The sequence below is a fragment of the Argopecten irradians genome, chromosome 2, assembly GCF_041381155.1.
Source record: "Argopecten irradians isolate NY chromosome 2, Ai_NY, whole genome shotgun sequence".
Lineage (NCBI taxonomy): Eukaryota > Metazoa > Mollusca > Bivalvia > Pectinida > Pectinidae > Argopecten > Argopecten irradians.
Genome location: NC_091135.1, coordinates 32,007,143 through 32,029,697, shown reverse-complemented (window position 1 = coordinate 32,029,697; position 22,555 = coordinate 32,007,143). Strand labels below are relative to the sequence as shown.

Here is a 22,555-nt window from a genome sequence, read left to right as displayed (position 1 = left end):
GACACGAGGGGAGGTTACTCTAACAGGAAATTAGAACTTTCACTTTGTCGGCTGGCACAGCCACTGAGCTGTCAGTTGACAGCGCGCGTTACCTGTGAATACACTGAAACGACAGGACATCGATACTGTAGAGCAACACAGCGGCGGGGTCATGGCGGACTCTCGGAAATACACAGAAAAAGACAATCCAAGGGATTTGTTCAAAAACTTATATGCCAAAGCTACTGCACTGGGGTTGAGTGAAAAAGACTGGGCAAAATTAGAAGCTCTCAGAGAAATAAGGAAAAGTTCTAAAAAGAAATCTGGTGTTGTTCGAATCTTGGAAAAATTCTGTTTATTGGCATCGCTACTTTGTGCTATTTTTGTGTTTGTTGTGGTGACTGAGTGGCCTATTAGTAATCATAAACTTTTGATAATCTGGTATAAAGTCCAAGATCTGGATCCTTACCACGAACAATGTTTGGTGGAAATGAGTGAAACTATCAGTGACTATGTCCGCCCTCCAATAGACTGTGGTTTCTGTGAAGGAGTTACACAAATCGACAGAGTTTCAAATATTACACGAGAACTGTTTGAAACAAAATATGCTTATTCTGGCCGACCGGTGGTCGTAGAAGGTTCCACAGCTAATTGGACAGCAATGAACGTATTCTCATTTAAATTTTTCAAAAAGATTTACTCTGATGATAGTCCCACTTTGGTTAATTCAGACACAAATTGTCAGTTTTTCCCATATGCTACAAGTTTTGAAAATCTCGGTGAAGTATTCAATATGAGTGAGGAGCGAGCCTTGATGAAAGACGGATTTGAACCTTGGTATATAGGATGGTAAGCTGCTCATGATCTTATTTCAAAAAATACATTAATTCATTGGTAATGGATTTTTCTAAATATATTTAGTTGGCATTCATTGAACAAAGGTATACAGCTGGAATGCTGTAAAATTTGTTTGTACATAATGTTCATTGTTAAAACTCTTGAAGAGATCTATCATTATGTGTTAGAAATCTGGAATTAAAAAGATATGTAGTGCTATTGCAGTAAGTTTCTTCATGACAGTGACCCAGCTTGATCATTTTTTATAGATTTGTAGGTAGAGTGATCAAGAATACTCTTTTTAGTTCCAGATGCAAAAGTACCCAGTAATTGTAATAGATCTAATATACATTTGTATAAAAGTGGATTTGAGTGTTTTATGTGAATAATTCTTTGACTTTGAGGGTATAATTTCTGAAGTTATAGCAGGCTTTTCTTGATATTTTGGCTGCAAATTCCACTCTCTGATGACTGGAGTTGATTAATTTTATTGTAATTTAATTGTAAAATTTTGACAATATCAAAGATGCTCCACCGCCGACAGAGCATAAATGATAGTCAGTCATGATTTGAACAATAATTTGTGTGTAGTCATGTCTAATTGATACAAAAAATAACACAAAATCATTTATTTTACATAGTGCCACAAAATTATTTTGGGACACAATTAATTATTTTTGATATTTTTATCTTGAAGTAAAATGAGAAGCTCCACCTTTTTGATAGTGGTAATGGTGTAAAGTAAGTAACTTTTGTAACTGAAGAAAAATACTAATTTGTCTGCTATTGTTTTTTATTGAGAAAAATTTTTTATTGTCTATTTAATTGTCAGCGGTGGCTGGTGAATAAATACGTTGTATACTGATGGTATTCTCTATGGTAATGTGTTGAATGGGTTGTGAGTTGTTGACAGTATATACTGATTGTAATCTCTATGTAATTAGTATTTGGGTTTGTGTGGAGGTTGGACAGTGTAATACTGATGGTCAGTCTCTATGTATTTGTTTTGGGTTGTGGGGTTGACAGTGTGTATATACTGATGGTAGTCTCTATGTAAATTGTTTGGGTTGTGTGGTTGACAGTGTATACTGATTGTAATCTCTATGTATAATTGTATTGGGTTTTGTGAGGTTTTTGACAGTGTATGTTGTAGGGGTACTCTAATGTAATTGTTATGGGTTGTGGGGTTGACAGTGTATAATGATGGTAGTATTTATGTATTTGTTTGGGGTTGTGGGTGTTGACAGTGTACTATACTGATGGTAGTCTCTATGTAATTGTTTGGGTTGTGGGTTGACATACTGATGGTAGTATGTTATTGTTTGGGTTGTGGGGTTGACAGTGTATATGATGGTTGTCTCTATGTACACTTGTTTGGGTTGTGGGGTTGACAGTGTATACTGATGGTTGTAATTGTGTTTGGGTTGTGGGGTTGGACAGTGTATACTGATGGTAGTCTCTATTGTAATTGTTTGGGTTGTGGGTTGACAGTGTATACTGATGGTAGTCTCTATGTAATTGTTTGGGTTGTGGGTTGACAGTGTATGTATACTGATGGTAGTCTCTATGTAATTGTTTGGGTTGTGAGGTTGACAGTGTATACTGATGGTAGTCTCTATGTAATTGTTTGGAGTTGTGGGGTTGACAGTGTATACTGATGGTAGTCTCTATGTAATTGTTTGGGTTGTGGGGTTGACAGTGTATATGACTCTAGTATTGTTTGGGTTGTGGAGGTTGACATACTGATGGTAGTCTCTATGTAATTGTTTGGGTTGTGAGGTTGACAGTGTATACTGATGGTAGTCTCTATGTAATTGTTTGGGTTGTGGGGTTGACAGTGTATACTGATGGTAGTCTCTATGTAATTGTTTGGGTTGTGGGTTGACAGTGTATACTGATGGTAAGTCTCTATGTAATTGTTTGGGTTGTGGGGTTGACAGTGTATACTGATGGTAGTCTCTATGTAATTGTTTGGGTTGTGGGTTGACAGTGTATACTGATGGTAGTCTCTATGTAATTGTTTGGGTTGTGGGGTTGACAGTGTATACTGATGGTAGTCTCTATGTAATTGTTTGGGTTGTGGGGTTGACAGTGTATACTGATGGTAGTCTCTATGTAATTGTTTGGGTTGTGAGGTTGACAGTGTATACTGATGGCAGTCTCTATGTAATTGTTTGGGTTGTGAGGTTGACAGTGTATACTGATGGTAGTCTCTATGTAATTGTTTGGGTCATGGGGTTGACAGTGTATACTGATGGTAGTCTCTATGTAATTGTTTGGGTTGTGAGGTTGACAGTGTATACTGATGGTAGTCTCTATGTAATTGTTTGGGTCATGGGGTTGATAGTGTATACTGATAGTAGTCTCTATGTAATTGTTTGGGTTTTGGGGTTGACAGTGTACATACTGATGGTAGTCTCTATGTAATTGTTTGGGTTGTGGGGTTGACAGTGTATACTGATGGTAGTCTCTATGTAATTGTTTGGGTTGTGGGGTTGACAGTGTATACTGATGGTAGTCTCTATGTAATTGTTTGGGTTGGGGAGGTTGACAGTGTATACTGATGGTAGTCTCTATGTAATTGTTTGGGTTGTGGGGTTGACAGTGTATACTGATGGTAGTCTCTATGTAATTGTTTGGGTTGTGGGGTTGACAGTGTATACTGATGGTAGTCTCTATGTAATTGTTTGGGTTGTGAGGTTGACAGTGTATACTGATGGTAGTCTCTATGTAATTGTTTGGGTTGTGGGGTTGACAGTGTATACTGATGGTAGTCTCTATGTAATTGTTTGGGTCATGTGGGGTTGACAGTGTATACTGATGGTAGTCTCTATGTAATTGTTTGGGTTGTGGGTTGACAGTGTATACTGATGGTAGTCTCTATGTAATTGTTTGGGTTGTGGGTTTGACAGTGTATACTGATGTACTCTATGAATGGTAGTCTCTATGTAATTGTTTGGGTTGTGGGTTGACAGTGTATACTGATGGTAGTCTCTATGTAATTGTTTGGGTTGTGGGGTTGACAGTGTATACTGATGGTAGTCTCTATGTAATTGTTTGGTTGTGGGGTTGACAGTGTATACTGATGGTAGTCTCTATGTAATTGTTTGGGTTGTGGGTTGACAGTGTATACTGATGGTAGTCTCTATGTAATTGTTTGGGTTGTGGGGTTGACAGTGTATACTGATGGTAGTCTCTATGTAATTGTTTGGGTTGTGGGGTTGACAGTGTATACTGATGGTAGTCTCTATGTAATTGTTTGGGTTGTGGGGTTGACAGTGTATACTGATGGTAGTCTCTATGTAATTGTTTGGGTTGTGGTTGACAGTGTATACTGATGGTAGTCTCTATGTAATTGTTTGGGTTGTGGGGTTGACAGTGTATACTGATGGTAGTCTCTATGTAATTGTTTGGGTTGTGGGGTTGACAGTGTATACTGATGGTAGTCTCTATGTAATTGTTTGGGTTGTGGGGTTGACAGTGTATACTGATGGTAGTCTCTATGTAATTGTTTGGGTTGTGGGGGTTGACAGTGTATACTGATGGTAGTCTCTATGTAATTGTTTGGGTTGTGGGGTTGACAGTGTATACTGATGGTAGTCTCTATGTAATTGTTTGGGTTGTGGGGTTGACAGTGTATACTGATGGTAGTCTCTATGTAATTGTTTGGGTTGTGGGGTTGACAGTGTATACTGATGGTAGTCTCTATGTAATTGTTTGGGTTGTGGGGTTGACAGTGTATACTGATGGTAGTCTCTATGTAATTGTTTGGGTTGTGGGGTTGACAGTGTATACTGATGGTAGTCTCTATGTAATTGTTTGGGTTGTGGGTTGACAGTGTATACTGATGGTAGTCTCTATGTAATTGTTTGGGTTGTGAGGTTGACAGTGTATACTGATGGTAGTCTCTATGTAATTGTTTGGGTTGTGAGGTTGACAGTGTATACTGATGGTAGTCTCTATGTAATTGTTTGGGTTGTGGGTTTGACAGTGTATACTGATGGTAGTCTCTATGTAATTGTTTGGGTTGTGGGGTTGACAGTGTATACTGATGGTAGTCTCTATGTAATTGTTTGGGTTGTGGGGTTGACAGTGTATACTGATGGTAGTCTCTATGTAATTGTTTGGGTTGTGGGGTTGACAGTGTATACTGATGGTAGTCTCTATGTAATTGTTTGGGTTGTGGGGTTGACAGTGTATACTGATGGTAGTCTCTAGTAATTGTTTGGGTTGTGGGGTTGACAGTGTATACTGATGGTAGTCTCTATGTAATTGTTTGGGTTGTGGGGTTGACAGTGTATACTGATGGTAGTCTCTATGTAATTGTTTGGGTTGTGGGGTTGACAGTGTATACTGATGGTAGTCTCTATGTAATTGTTTGGGTTGTGGGGTTGACAGTGTATACTGATGGTAGTCTCTATGTAATTGTTTGGGTTGTGGGGTTGACAGTGTATACTGATGGTAGTCTCTATGTAATTGTTTGGGTTGTGAGGTTGACAGTGTATACTGATGGTAATCTCTATGTAATTGTTTGGGTTGTGGGGTTGACAGTGTATACTGATGGTAGTCTCTATGTAATTGTTTGGGTTGTGGGGTTGACAGTGTATACTGATGGTAGTCTCTATGTAATTGTTTGGGTTGTGGGGTTGACAGTGTATACTGATGGTAGTCTCTATGTAATTGTTTGGGTTGTGGGGTTGACAGTGTATACTGATGGTAGTCTCTATGTAATTGTTTGGGTTGTGAGGTTGACAGTGTATACTGATGGTAGTCTCTATGTAATTGTTTGGGTTGTGGGGTTGACAGTGTATACTGATGGTAGTCTCTATGTAATTGTTTGGGTTGTGGGGTTGACAGTGTATACTGATGGTAGTCTCTATGTAATTGTTTGGGTTGTGGGGTTGACAGTGTATACTGATGGTAGTCTCTATGTAATTGTTTGGGTTGGGGGTTGACAGTGTATACTGATGGTAGTCTCTATGTAATTGTTTGGGTTGTGGGGTTGACAGTGTATACTGATGGTAGTCTCTATGTAATTGTTTGGGTTGTGGGGTTGACAGTGTATACTGATGGTAGTCTCTATGTAATTGTTTGGGTCGTGGGGTTGACAGTGTATACTGATGGTAGTCTCTATGTAATTGTTTGGGTTGTGGGGTTGACAGTGTATACTGATGGTAGTCTCTATGTAATTGTTTGGGTTGTGGGGTTGACAGTGTATACTGATGGTAGTCTCTATGTAATTGTTTGGGTTGTGGGGTTGACAGTGTATACTGATGGTAGTCTCTATGTAATTGTTTGGGTTTGTGGGGTTGACAGTGTATACTGATGGTAGTCTCTATGTAATTGTTTGGGTTGTGGGGTTGACAGTGTATACTGATGGTAGTCTCTATGTAATTGTTTGGGTTGTGGGGTTGACAGTGTATACTGATGGTAGTCTCTATGTAATTGTTTGGGTTGTGGGGTTGACAGTGTATACTGATGGTAGTCTCTATGTAATTGTTTGGGTTGTGGGGTTGACAGTGTATACTGATGGTAGTCTCTATGTAATTGTTTGGGTTGTGGGGTTGACAGTGTATACTGATGGTAGTCTCTATGTAATTGTTTGGGTTGTGGGGTTGACAGTGTATACTGATGGTAGTCTCTATGTAATTGTTTGGGTTGTGAGGTTGACAGTGTATACTGATGGTAATCTCTATGTAATTGTTTGGGTTGTGGGGTTGACAGTGTATACTGATGGTAGTCTCTATGTAATTGTTTGGGTTGTGGGGTTGACAGTGTATACTGATGGTAGTCTCTATGTAATTGTTTGGGTTGACAGTGTACATACTGATGGTAGTCTCTATGTAATTGTTTGGGTTGTGAGGTTGACAGTGTATACTGATGGTAGTCTCTATGTAATTGTTTGGGTTGTGGGGTTGACAGTGTATACTGATGGTAGTCTCTATGTAATTGTTTTTGGGTTGTGGGGTTGACAGTGTATACTGATGGTAGTCTCTATGTAATTGTTTGGGTTGTGGGGTTGACAGTGTATACTGATGGTAGTCTCTATGTAATTGTTTGGGTTGTGGGGTTGACAGTGTATACTGATGGTAGTCTCTATGTAATTGTTTGGGTTGTGGGGTTGACAGTGTATACTGATGGTAGTCTCTATGTAATTGTTTGGGTTGTGAGGTTGACAGTGTATACTGATGGTAATCTCTATGTAATTGTTTGGGTTGTGGGGTTGACAGTGTATACTGATGGTAGTCTCTATGTAATTGTTTGGGTGGGTTGGGGTTGACAGTGTATACTGATGGTAATCTCTATGTAATTGTTTGGGTTGTGGGGTTGACAGTGTATACTGATGGTAGTCTCTATGTAATTGTTTGGGTTGTGGGGTTGACAGTGTATACTGATGGTAGTCTCTATGTAATTGTTTGGGTTGTGGGGTTGACAGTGTATACTGATGGTAGTCTCTATGTAATTGTTTGGGTTGTGGGGTTGACAGTGTATACTGATGGTAGTCTCTATGTAATTGTTTGGGTTGTGGGGTTGACAGTGTATACTGATGGTAGTCTCTATGTAATTGTTTGGGTTGTGGGGTTGACAGTGTATACTGATGGTAGTCTCTATGTAATTGTTTGGGTTGTGGGGTTGACAGTGTATACTGATGGTAGTCTCTATGTAATTGTTTGGGTTGTGGGGTTGACAGTGTATACTGATGGTAGTCTCTATGTAATTGTTTGGGTTGTGGGGTTGACAGTGTATACTGATGGTAGTCTCTATGTAATTGTTTGGGTTGTGGGGTTGACAGTGTATACTGATGGTAGTCTCTATGTAATTGTTTGGGTTGTGGGGTTGACAGTGTATACTGATGGTAGTCTCTATGTAATTGTTTGGGTTGTGGGGTTGACAGTGTATACTGATGGTAGTCTCTATGTAATTGTTTGGGTTGGGGTTGACAGTGTATACTGATGGTAGTCTCTATGTAATTGTTTGGGTTGTGGGGTTGACAGTGTATACTGATGGTAGTCTCTATGTAATTGTTTGGGTTGTGGGGTTGACAGTGTATACTGATGGTAGTCTCTATGTAATTGTTTGGGTTGTGGGGTTGACAGTGTATACTGATGGTAGTCTCTATGTAATTGTTTGGGTTGTGGGGTTGACAGTGTATACTGATGGTAGTCTCTATGTAATTGTTTGGGTTGTGGGGTTGACAGTGTATACTGATGGTAGTCTCTATGTAATTGTTTGGGTTGTGGGGTTGACAGTGTATACTGATGGTAGTCTCTATGTAATTGTTTGGGTTGTGGGGTTGACAGTGTATACTGATGGTAGTCTCTATGTAATTGTTTGGGTTGTGGGGTTGACAGTGTATACTGATGGTAGTCTCTATGTAATTGTTTGGGTTGTGGGGTTGACAGTGTATACTGATGGTAGTCTCTATGTAATTGTTTGGGTTGTGGGGTTGACAGTGTATACTGATGGTAGTCTCTATGTAATTGTTTGGGTTGTGGGGTTGACAGTGTATACTGATGGTAGTCTCTATGTAATTGTTTGGGTTGTGGGGTTGACAGTGTATACTGATGGTAGTCTCTATGTAATTGTTTGGGTTGTGGGGTTGACAGTGTATACTGATGGTAGTCTCTATGTAATTGTTTGGGTTGTGGGGTTGACAGTGTATACTGATGGTAGTCTCTATGTAATTGTTTGGGTTGTGGGGTTGACAGTGTATACTGATGGTAGTCTCTATGTAATTGTTTGGGTTTTGGGGTTGACAGTGTACATACTGATGGTAGTCTCTATGTAATTGTTTGGGTTGTGGGGTTGACAGTGTATACTGATGGTAGTCTCTATGTAATTGTTTGGGTTGTGGGGTTGACAGTGTATACTGATGGTAGTCTCTATGTAATTGTTTGGGTTGTGAGGTTTGACAGTGTATACTGATAGTAGTCTCTATGTAATTGTTTGGGTTGTGGGGTTGACAGTGTATACTGATGGTAGTCTCTATGTAATTGTTTGGGTTGTGGGGTTGACAGTGTATACTGATGGTAGTCTCTATGTAATTGTTTGGGTTGTGGGGTTGACAGTGTATACTGATGGTAGTCTCTATGTAATTGTTTGGGTTGTGGGGTTGACAGTGTATACTGATGGTAGTCTCTATGTAATTGTTTGGGTTGTGGGGTTGACAGTGTATACTGATGGTAGTCTCTATGTAATTGTTTGGGTTGTGGGGTTGACAGTGTATACTGATGGTAGTCTCTATGTAATTGTTTGGGTCGTGGGGTTGACAGTGTATACTGATGGTAGTCTCTATGTAATTGTTTGGGTTGTGGGGTTGACAGTGTATACTGATGGTAGTGGGGTTGACAGTGTATACTGATGGTTGTCTCTATGTAATTGTTTGGGTGGAGGGGTTGACAGTGTATACTGATGGTAGTCTATGTAATTGTTTGGGTTGTGGGGTTGACAGTGTATACTGATAGTAATCTCTATATAATTGTTTGGGTTGTGAGGTTGACAGTTAGGTGTTATGTTTTCCATTAGTAGTGTGACTTTGATAGATGTCAGTGATGTGTGTCATATGAAGGAACCTAATGCTTTTCTGATGTCTAGCCCATCTATTCACTCTCGATGGATCATGTTAGTTTAGCTTGACGGTCACTCGCAATTGTTTTTTATTTCTCTGTATTTTCATTAATAAAAATATGGGTTTCAATACTTTTGGTTAACAAATATTTGAAACTAGATGTATTTTTTATGGAAGGAAAAAATTAATATTTATGATGTTTTTTAAATCATACTGAAGATTCAGTTAAGATAAGTATTTCTGTTAAGATGAGTAAGCTTCATTATTATCATGTGATTGGTAAAGTTGGAGATTAATTAATACCGATTAAAGAGATATTATTTGCATTTATATTTAGCCTGAATGACAGATAGATTGACTTTAGACCATAAAAAGTTCCAGATTGTTTTGAATCAAACCATTCAGACATCAAATATAATTAACAACATTTCAACCCGCCAGTGAGTATGGTAATGATAGATATATCCATCATACAGTCAATAAGCTTACTTTTATTGAAGTCTGCATTTTTTGTCCAAAAGACCAGCTACATAGGCACCTTGCATATTTTATTTTATTAATGATAGATACAGTTTTTCCATTTAGCTAACACCAAATTAGGTGCCCAGCCATTTTATTTAATGCCAGTAATTCTTCCTTCATAGCAATAAACAAAAAAATACAAGAGGGTAATTCTGCTAAATATGCAAAGGGCATTAATTTGCGTGTAATTATTTTGCTACATATGTATTGTAAGTGAGAGTTGCTATATACTTATAAATATCTTAATTTGGGAAATAACCCTTAATTCTGTCAATAGTTTACCAATGGAATCTCTAACTTAAATAACACAAATTACAGGCTAGGGGATGCTTACACTTACTAATCCATGAGCTACAGCCCAATATCACATACTTGTGGTTGAAACCTTGACACAACACACATATAAAAAAACAGGACTGAAAAATCTTGATGCATGGTTTTGTCTTTTGTGTTAGATAGACCGGTTTTTTATAGCAAAACAAGCTACAAGATACTTTTAACAATGATGTGTTTTATTGGGTAGAATAAGGTATTTGGATGTCTATATTGTGAACAGGAATGGTCTAGGATGGATCAGACTGGATAATACTCACAATGGGAGGCACGTTATCCTCTACTGATTTAGTTGTCTGATGGAGAAAGTAAACCTTAAAGCCAGACTATCACACATGTATAAGTATCACAATGGGGCGCCAATAAGATCACTAACTTTATAGCCAGATGGAAGGCCAGAGGTGTAATATACCATTTGTTCTTATTGTAACTTTCACTGTAAAAAACAAAGATCTGTCTTTTACTATATATATATATATGGACGTTCAGTTGAAATGGTTTGCTACATGTTACCAAGGTCCTCCGAAGATAACTCTCAGATTTAATTTTAACTCCCCCCCCCCCCCCCCCCCCCCCCCCCAATTTCTGAACAGATCCATTATGGACGTTTGTTTACTGTATAACCATTATCTAATGCAATTGCAAGGAAGTTCACGTACATGTAATTGAAATAAAAGTATAATTTAGTACCATGATAGCTGTTTATAGGGACCAAACAGATCACAAGCTATACTTTATGGAAGATTGGATATCAGAACTTTGAAATATAATACTCTAAACGTTACAACATTTTACAGTAATGACTGGTAACAGCTGGTTCAAAAGAAATGAGTATATAATATCAACACTCATTTATCATTGTCACACTTGTATTGATTATGCAGGTAAAAATGTCCACACCTGTCTGTTTTTAATCAGTAAATATATTACAGGAAATCACATTTTTGTTATTTTTTATACAAAATGCTGAATGTAGAGAAGTTTCATATACTTCAGAGACACACAAACATAAATCGAGAAAAGATTTTTGTTACATCTTTATCATTATTTAATAATTTTGATTATGATTTATTTCATTTGTAGGGCTAACTGACTACTGTAGATTTAAAATTAAACATGATTTATTTTACTTGTAGGGGTAACTGTGATTTCTCTGCTGCCAACATCCTAAGAAAACACTACCATCGACCAGAATTCCTTCCTGTTGATTCCGAGTCCAGTAAAACCGACTGGATCTTCATGGGAAGCCCCGGACATGGAGCACACTTACATGTGAGGATATGTTTTGTTATGCTATGGGGATATATAGTACATGATGAAATTTTCGTCTTCAGTTGAGCGCTCGCCCTTGTGAGGCAGGCTCTGGGTTCTGTCCCCCTGGCCGAGACACACCTTTAACAGGGTGAGAGTAGTGTGCTGCCAGCTAGACTCGAACATGTGACCCCAAACTTACTGATCTGCCCCTCTATCGACCTAGCTAAAGGAAAATTCCCCCTAGCACAAAATTAGAAGGTGACCGTATCACTATGTACAAGTAAAACCTGCTACAAACCATAGTATATAAAAGTGGTACTTTCTCCTGCTTAGCACTCGGCACAACAGGAGTGGGATGACTGGTTTGCCCGTTGTCAGTATAATGTGAGCGGATGAGGTGTGTTGTTGGTGTCTTCAGCAGCATGCATCAGTGAGATAGCACTATAAAAAGGACAAAGTTTTGTTATGATTGTGTCTTACTGTATATTCATATTGACTTGCCTTTAATCTTTTATGGTTGTATGGAATCTGTTGAACTGCATATGGAACAATTGATATGTATATATGTATAGATGTATAGAACTATAAATGTGACAAATCATTTTGTCATGGACACATGATGCTGTCTTGTACCTGTCTGTACCTGTCTGTACCATCCTGGTTAAGGAAGTTATACATTACAGTATCTACTTCTTAAACAAAATGTTACCCATAAGTTGATAATCTAATTTTTTATATCACATTAATTTTATATTTCCTGTGTTACCATGGAATACTCACTGTGTCTTTCTATCACAACCCCAAATGAGGTTCTACACAGGGCAATTTTGTGATATTTTGTTGTAGGTGGGTGGGTTTTCACCAAGAGTTTAGGGTTTTCTCCTATCTTCAAAACATGACATTTTTTTCAAATAACCGACGCTGTTGACAGGCCATAGGGTGGACACCTTTGTTTTATCCTTCTACTTTGTGATCACGGCCTTCCATGGCTAATGCTGTTTCAAACTTATTCCAACATCCCTTAGACAATTACTGTAACAATATAGCACATTACCAGTTACTACTAAAATTATTATTACCAGGTGTCTGTAAATCACAACAATATTGATGTCAGCAGCGGCAGTTTTCAATGTACAAAACTCCACCAACTCTAAATAGGATTACAGACTCATCTGGGTGTTGATTTAAAAATCTATTTCAATTTTATTTGTGCATTATTTAAGTCATTCACCCCTGCAGACACATCTGAACTCTTCTGATTCAAAGACTGGACGCGCCCATAATGGGTTTTCAGGGGTGAATAAGTTGATATCAGAAAAAGAAGATTGTATACCTGCATGCCATTGTTCTACTGGTCCAGACACTATTAAATCATTGTATACTATATAAGATATCATATTAGATGACAAAAGCTGGTATGAGTCGAATGATAATGACTATAAAATTTATAGTAACTCCTTTGTTATTGTCAAATGATATGATTTTGAAGTGATGTTATCTTCTATTACCGTAATCGAACCAATAAGCACCCACGTTTAAAGTGCCCCCTCCCCCTTTTGAAGCCTCAATCTCACTTCACTTGATTTAAATGCAGACTGAAAATCGTTATTTGATTTCTTTTCCGAATTGATTTCTGGCTTACCTTTTGCAATAATTTTGGTTCTATTAAGAGTGACTTAGTCCCTCTATTTAAAAAAAAAATGAAATGCCCTGGGCGCTTATTGGGTTGAATATAGTAATATATATTTGTCATTTGTGTATCTGCCTGGAACTGGAATATCCAATAGAGTATGATATGAGAGAAAAGTGCAAATTTATATTTTAGTACAAAGTACCGTTTTATTAGACAGTTAATGATGTCTGTGACTTGTGCTGGTTTATAGAGACATCCACGACATCGTCACTCACTTATAGATATACCATTGACCTGTAGTAGTACACTGTATGTGTGGGTCATTTTAGACTATTGACCAAGTGTTTGTATATAAATCACACACAGGTTATACATGTATTTTATATATGACATGTATTTATAATAACAGGCCAGGAAGTAATCGCCTTAGTTTATGAAGTTACAGCATAGTGTTGAAAGATCTGAATTTGAAAGATATGTAATTAAATGAACAAGGAATTTACATTCAAATGCTTTAGAAACATTTTATTTTGTTACTTAATAGGGTAAAATATTTTGAAATATGTGTTGATTGTAAAACAATAATAAGATTTATCCTGATATATTTTCTTTCTTCTAAATGTCTTTATACATTCTAGTTAATATCATGTCTTCCTTCATTGACACTACCCAATTTTTAGCCTGTAGTTAAGTTTTACCCCTGTGAGGGCTTCGGGTTATGTCCCCTGGCTGAGACACAGAAATGTTTACTACAATGGTATAGTGTCTGTTCCTGGACCTATTTAGCACTCAGCATATAAGGAAACACACGTTTATTTTGTCTGTTGTCTGACCTGGTAGATACGGGGTAGTCTTCACACTGTTTCCGACAGTATTGTTCAGTGAGGTAGTACTATTATATTGGCAAGAGTTATACTATCACAAAGAGACATATCCTAGCTGAGGCACTGAGGTGCACAGGTGTGCAATTGACACATAAAAGACAACTTGGCTAGCAAAGAGTCACAGTACACTTGGTCCTCTTCACTGTAGGTGAATGAAGTAGAGTATAATTGTAACCCTTGGCTATCAAAGATACATACAAGAGAAACATTCATTTAATGAAAAAACTGCCCATTATGTGAAAAATATCATTATATCACAGTTTCATTACCATATATGCCTTTTGCTTATGAGATTAAGAATGTTAACATAAGGTATGGTAAACAGATATTTGGCTGGTATGTATAGCATTACAATGCTTACATTGTATATGTATGATATTAGACTGGATTTTGTTTGAATATATATTGATATATATAAATATTATTATGATGTTGTTTACAGATAGACAATGTGGACCTGATGTCGTGGCAGGCACAGATCACCTCCAGAAAACAATGGCGACTAGAACCTCCTCCTGAGTGTTATTATAAGTGTGTCCACTCCATGTCAACTGTGGTGTCGCCAGGGGAGATAAGTATGTACTTTTAATATATATACAAGGGAGATAATTATGAACTGTTATCAGAGGAGATAATTATGTACTGTTTATAATGTGATATAGGTATGTACTGTTTATATATACAAGGGGAGATAAGTATGTACTTTTAATTGATACAAGGCGAGGTAAGTTTGTACACATACTGTTAATTTATACAAGGGGAGATAAGTATGTACTGTTCATATATTCAAGGGGAGATAAATATATACTATAATACTATATACAAGGTGAGATAAGGATGTACTACTAATATATACAAGGGGTGACAAGTTTGTACTTTCATGTATTTTCCAGCAACGAAAGCAACATTTAATGTTCAATATTTTATTTTGTGGTCAAAACTGAATGACAGTAATTTTATTGTTTGAGAAAAAATAAAATCATAATAAGTTTAGGAATAAAATCTGCTCTGTAAGAACTACGATAGGAAATTGTGAATGATCTACTCTGTTGTTTGTTAGCTATATAGAGACTTGAATCTCATCATCAGAAGGTTCTAACTTCTTTGAAAAGTGTCTTTCAGACAAGAGATTTGTAAGGGCATTCTCACTTGAGAGATTTGCGTTTTTGAAAGAGATTGGATTTTTCGCCCAGTGATTATTGGACATGAGGTGGGTGTATTAATGATAAGGCTGGGACTTGTGACCAGTCAGCTGTAAAATGAAGTTTGTCTCCTCTGTCGCGATGATGGCTGAAACTGTCACAAGCTGTGTTGTCCTCAGGGAGGGATACATATATCTAGGTTTCTCCACTTCTGCTGTGCACATTACTACAGATATGTATTATAGGTTTTACTGCTAGTGCTGTTATTTTATAACTTTCGATATCTGTTACTGATAATACAATTTTAATCCATTTATTGATCTTTTCACAACATTATGCTTACTAGAAAAACTCTATTTACATTATTATATCCAATTATTGCTTCAAATATGACCCAAAAAAGGCTGGCTGCATATTATATAAAGTTTATATAACTACTCAGACTTGCTGCAGAATGTATAATCTTCATACAGTAATTAACCCAATATACACCAAGAGTGCTGCTACACCACTGACAAATGGTACTTTTTCTCTATAAACAAGAGGCCCAGAGGGCCTGTATCGCTCACCTGGTTTGTTATGTCAAGTAATGTTCTGAATACAGGTTCATTGTTCTTTCCTGAAGGAAAATTGAATATTTACCTCTATTTCCCCTTTTGCGCCCTGACCCTCCTGCCCTTGGGGGGGTCAGAGCCAAAATGTATACAAACTCTGTTCCTCTTCCCCCAAAGATGTTTCTGGCCAAATTTGGTTTCAATCCATGCAGAACTCTAGGACAAATAGCGATTTATAGGATTTACTTCTATTTCCCCTATTGGGCCCCACCCCTTCTGCCCCCGGGGGGTCAGAGCCAAAATTTATACACACTCTGTTTCCCTTCCCCCAAGGATGTTTCTGGCCAAATTTGGTTAGAATCCATGTAGAACTATAGGACTAGTAGTGATTTAAAGGAAAGTTGACGGACGGACGACGCCCCATGACATAAGCTCACCGGCCCTTTGGACCAGGTGAGCTAAAAACAGGAACGTGAAAAATAATTAATTGCATCCCGAAAAAAATTCATGGCACTATATCCTATATGGAATGAAGTACTGCTTGCACATGCACCAAAGGCAAAAGGAATAATTTTATGTTATTTTTTGTGTTAATTAGACATATATACACAATTTAACACCAATTATTGTTCAAATGATGAATATCATTTATGCTCTGTCAGCAGTGGAGCATCTTTAAAACATCACAAAAATAGAGGGGCACTTAATGGGACCAAAGTTAGGCTAAGCCACAAATTAATTAACGAAAGAAATTAAATAGAATGAAAAAAAACCCATATGGTACAAGTATTCATCTTTTTAGTCTGCATTTAATAAAAGATTTACATTCAAGGTAAGTGAAATATGGATCCTGAAAATGAGGAGAGTGGCTGAATGGGTCAAATATGGTATTAGATATTGTTCTTGTTGAAACTTGAAAGTTTATGTAAAAAAGACTAGCTGATATGCATTATATATTTCTTCCATGAAGTGTTTTTATAAACTGTCTGAAGGTTCTAAATAAATGAATCTGTTAAAATCAATACATACATACTGGTACAGGGGGAAGACTACGTAATTGACAAGCCCGTATAATTCAGTCAAAAAACGTGTTTATAAAAACTCATCGACATAGACAACTGCAAAATTACATTCTCAAATTGACTTTCCGATGAAGGTGAAAATGGAATGCCAAAATAATCTCCTTACTGGTAAATTTCATTTTGGTAATTGGCAATTTTCTATGATGTGCGGTGAGGTGTAATGATAAGATTCTCAGACTGTTAGATTAGGCATCGTTTAGCTCCAAATGATATTCGGAATCTTTATGGTGTGCTGAATTCCAATTTATTCTAACTATTAGTTTCCTACAAAAATCTTGCAAAACTTTGGGGTAATCTACCACCTTATTACCACCTTAAGTTTTTAATCATTTTGAAAACCGAACTTTCTCAGAATCCTTGTTTCTTCCTTCATGACAAGTATCAATAAAAGCTTACTTGTCTGAGAAGAGTTTGCAAGAATTGCTTAAATTGTTTTCATAATACATGTAAACATTATAGAAAAAAATTCTTCCTATCCTTTGATGAATGGTTTTGACCTAGTTTGACTCTGTATTCATGAATCTATTAGCCAGATTTAGCTTCAGAATGCTTTCTGCTTCCATATATAACAATGCTCTGTGAGTTGAAACTAGCAGTCTTCTGTTATTTAGTCTGGTATGCATAATAATTAACTGACAAACATAAGAAATAACAATCATATAAAAATTACATGCTGGAATCTATTTACCAGTGCGTGTCTTGTTTTGTAAATATATGGAAATGAATGAATAAAGATACCTAGCTAACTTTGTGGACTAGGTTCAGTCCTTCGGCACATTATACAGTTTGGTGACAGCTGATGAGCTGGAGGATCGTCATAAAATGAAATATAAGTTATTTATATTTAGAATTCAGACTACGCAATAACTTGATCACAGGTAATTAATGTGACATGATAAAGTCGTTTGGTCACAGCTAATCTTTCAGGTGAGATTGTGTTGTTATCGGTCTGCTGACTTTGAGGAAGTCCATGTCCTGTGAAGATATGTTTACACAATTCTTCAAATAACTGTCCTTATTTCTTGGAAATAGACAAAAAAAAAAATACTTAAAGAATCTGTCTGAAATTTATATGTAGGTTCCCCAAGGGCCCTAGCTGTGATTATTGCATTTTGGGACCAACTTGACAACAATATGGCAGCCAGCCCACCATCTTTGATTTTGATAGTAAATATTTTTACCGCTATTTCTTGGAAAGTACAGAAGGGGTCTCTCAAATTTCATAATATTATGTAGGTTCTCCTAGAACCCTAGTTGTGCATATTGCATTCACTCAGACCAATCACTCAACAAGATGGCCAATAGGCAATCATCTTGAATTTTGACAGTTGAAGTTTATTACTGCCATTTCTTAGAAAGTACCGAAGGGATCCATCTCAAATTTCATAGGTAGGTTCCCCTAGGGTCCTAGTTGTGCATATTACATTTTAAAATCGATTTGACAACAAGATGGCCGCCGTCTTAGATTTAAAAAAATGAAGTTTGTTACCGCTATTTTTTGGAAAGTACTGAAGGGATCTGTCTCAAAATTCATTGATAGTTTTCCTTATGACCTGAATTGTGCATATTGTGCATATTTATGGTTGAAGTAAAAACAATACTTTTTACAATCATTAACTAAGAAGACATAGTTTTGAAGAGTTAAATAGAATAATTTGTCTAAAATTTTAAAATATAGGCCACAGTGACCTTCTCTTCGTGGAAATTGAAATACCAGGCATACCAGCAATGTATCACTCCTTGACATGATTTAATGTTATTTTTTCTATGTTGACATCCTAGGGTCAGATGAGGGTCTCTTAAGAGACATTATAACAAACTACTTTATGCTGGATTTTTATCTGAAAGGATGATATTTTCATGATTTCATTATTTTGATTTTCAAAATTTTCTCCATGAAATATTGAGAAATTATTTAATCATATATACCCTGATAGCCAGATAAGAAAATTCAAAACTGTCAAAATTTGATTTCCTCGTCTTAAGCTAAAATCACGAAAAATTTTGACCCGCATAAATAACAGGAAATTATTATACAATATTTGACCAAGTTAGATATATTAATTCTTGACCTGCCATTTCCTGTTCAGTCTCCATAATTTACTGACACTGATGTAATGTCTTCTCTAATTACAGTAATTGTGGACACAAACAAATGGTACCACTCTACGCTGGTCGTAGGCAAGGACATCAGCATTTGTATTGGATCTGAGTATGACTAGAAGATGACACATTAAATGGAGGTTACCATGGAAACACTATACCAACGTCATCAAAGCTTAACAGTCAGTAAGGAGAAAAAATGATTATTCTAGCCTTCATAGTCAGTGCTGCAGAATCTGACAAATTAAGTTTTACAAAAACATTCTGCTGAACAAAATATGTATATACCTATATAATTCATTTGTGTTATAGAAAAAGCCATTGTAATGACATTGTATCTCCTATAGCCTTCCTGGTCCTGATTTTTTTTTAAACAAAAAGTGCTGACTTCAGAAGTCAAAATTAAGTTTTCTCCTTACGTAATATATATAAAAACCAATTTGACATATTTTGATAAGTTTGTTTAGGGAAATCGGGGCCACTTCTGCATTGATATTTTAAGAGATATTTATAGTGTACATGTATCATGTTTGTATCATACATACTTTATAATGTTTTACTAGATCTGATGTCCCATGAAAATCGTGATAGATTGAGATGTACTGCCCTGTCTAATTTCAACTGTTTCATGCCCTTAAAATCTGTTTATGTTTATTTTACAAAATCATACATAAATTGCTATGCAAAATTTTCCCTCCAGTTTTAAGGGTCCCTGTGCTAGGACCTCAAGGTCTAAAACTTGCGATTCTTTTAAACACTGATGTTTCTTTTGTAATGCAGCTAATTTTCTAATCTAGATACCTGTTATATTTATCATTTCAACTTTAACTTACATGGCTCACTTTGAAAAAAAAAAAATATACTTAGAGAGCCCACAACAATTTGTTATAGACAAACCTGCTTCAAGGTCACTGCTCACTGATTATGTATTAAAAGTTATTAATCTTATCAAATAGCTTTATATGCCAGTTCTGAGTTGCTTCAATGATTATGGCATTTAATAATTTCATATGTATACTCAGGACTCATGCACATTCCTTTTTTTACTGTCTGGGCAGTCATAGAAAGTCTTATGTAGTCTGTAATTAACCAGGGTGATCTTTAGAAGGTGCTGTACGCCTGTCCTATATTATTCAGTGAGATAGCCACCAGATGCTACATACAGACTTACTACATTATAACCTCTACAGCTATTAGGTGATCCCAAGCGACCAAAGCATACATGCATCAGCTGGTATTCTCAATATAAAAATGATCAAATCCAAGGGCCCAAGAAAAAATTGGTCTTTATAGCCATTTTTTTTTTTTACACGCGGCAAATTGTTGCTCTTTATACAGAGGTTGTCGATAAAGCAGGCTTGACTCTCTTCATTTTCACTATTTCATTTAAAGCTATTATCGTACTTTTTATACAAAGGGATAGGTGCAAATTAAAGTTTTTCTACAAGTTTTTATTGGTTTAATGCAGACATTTATCATCTTATTCTAATCCGAATGTTGAACAAGATTCTGTTCTGTTCTGTGTGACATTTCTTCTCTGTTGTAAATAGTTGTCTATTCATTTTAAAACAGGAATTGTGTAATATTCCGTGATCATTACAGGCCGTTATCCTCTTACTGTGTAACATTTGTTCTCTGTAGTAAACTGCTGTCTCTATATGTAAACACATGGATTCTACAGCATGTTATTGTAGTTATTTAAGGTTTACAAAAGTCCAAAGCTGTTTCTCATGTGATGTTAGAGAAACTAAACTGACAATATATTTTGTTATAAAAATGTTTGTGTGTACATTATGTATATATATATTAACCGTTTTACAGTAATTAGCACCCCTCCTCTCTTCATAAGGAGTTTAATTTATATAAACGCCCCCTCATCCCATGGATATTTTACACTGTGGGGTGTTTATGAATCACAAAATAATGATGTGTCTCAAAAGAAAGAAGACCGACAGGTTTATCACTGTTACTGTAACAGATAAATGTGCGATGAGTAAAGAAAGGATTAAAATATGGCCAACTTTTCAAAGTTAATTTGTCCACATTTTGGTTCTCTATTAAGCCCTTCCCCTTTGTTAACCGCTCTTGGTGCTAGTCATTGAGAATCCGGTATGTATCATAGAAATAATTTAGATGTCATAACAATACATCAAGTAAGGAAGCAGTTATTTTATTACATTTAAACGAGAGATTTTTTTTGTACAAATAGATTGTTGTAACATATGAAGATTTGGATTGACCTATTTTTAGGTTGACCTGTTTACTGGTATGAAATGCTTTACTTTGTATATTTATATCTATATCTTTGTTTCTACCGTAGCATATATTCATGCTCTATTATTACCATGCTTGTTTTAAAGTTCATTGTGATTGTATATAAATGATCATTTTTCTGTACATTACTCTTATTATTTACAATACAATGGAGACTTTATTTCTAGTAATCCCGTCTCAATTAATCCAATTTCCTCATTATCCAGTTACATATTTTTAAAATGTTGTCTTAATTGGCTGTTATTATGTCTCTGTTACAGCTACATTACTTTACAGCAGCATTAACCAGATAACCAAGGTGGTGATTTTAGTGTACAATGATACACATTAGACTATACATGAATACACATTGGACTGTACATGAATACACATTGGACTGTATATGAATACACATTAGACTATACATGAATACACATTGGACTGTATATGAATACACATTAGACTATACATGAATACACATTGGACTGTATATGAATACACATTGAACTGTATATGAATACACATTAGACTATACATGAATACACATTGGACTGTATATGAATACACATTGAACTGTATATGAATACACATTAGACTATACATGAATACACATTGGACTGTATATGATACACATTGGACTGTATATGAATACACATTAGACTATACATGAATACATTAGACTGTATATGAATACACATTAGACTTATACATGAATACACATTGGACTGTATATGAATACACATTAGACTGTACATGAATACACATTGAATGTACATGAATACACATTAGACTGTATATGAATACACATTGACTGTACATTGAATACACATTGAATGTACATGAATACACATTGGACTGTATATGAATACACATGATATACATGAAACACATTGAATTAATGAATACACATTGACTGTATGAATACACATTGGAATGTACATGAATACACATTGGACTGTACATGAATACACATTGGACTATATGAATACACATTGGACTGTATATGAATACACATTGGACTGTATATGAATACACATTGACTATACATGAATACACATTGACTGATATGAATACACATTGACTGTACATGAATACACATTGGATGTATATGAATACACATTGGACTGTACATGAATACAGATTAATGAATACACATTGAATGTACATGAATACACATTGACGTATATGAATACACATTGACTTATACATGAATACACATTGGACTGTAATGAATGAATACACATGATATGTACATTGAATACACTTGATTAGAACACATTGACTTACATGAATACACATTGACTATATTGAATACACATTGACTGTAATGAATACACATTGGACTGTATATGAATACACATTGACTATGTACATGAATACACATTGGACTGTATATGAATACACATTGAC

At 36.0% G+C, this 22,555-nt stretch overlaps 1 protein-coding gene across 1 annotated transcript; it reads left to right on the top strand.

The window, feature by feature from the left end:
• Positions 1 to 36: 36 nt before the first annotated feature.
• Positions 37 to 21,766, top strand: LOC138315168 (uncharacterized). The gene is made up of 4 exons (XM_069255971.1): positions 37 to 828; positions 11,377 to 11,512; positions 14,454 to 14,586; positions 18,926 to 21,766. Exons 1-4 carry the CDS (start codon positions 152 to 154, stop codon positions 19,009 to 19,011), a joined length of 1,032 nt encoding a protein of 343 aa, XP_069112072.1. The 5' UTR covers positions 37 to 151; the 3' UTR covers positions 19,012 to 21,766.
• Positions 21,767 to 22,555: the final 789 nt, after the last annotated feature.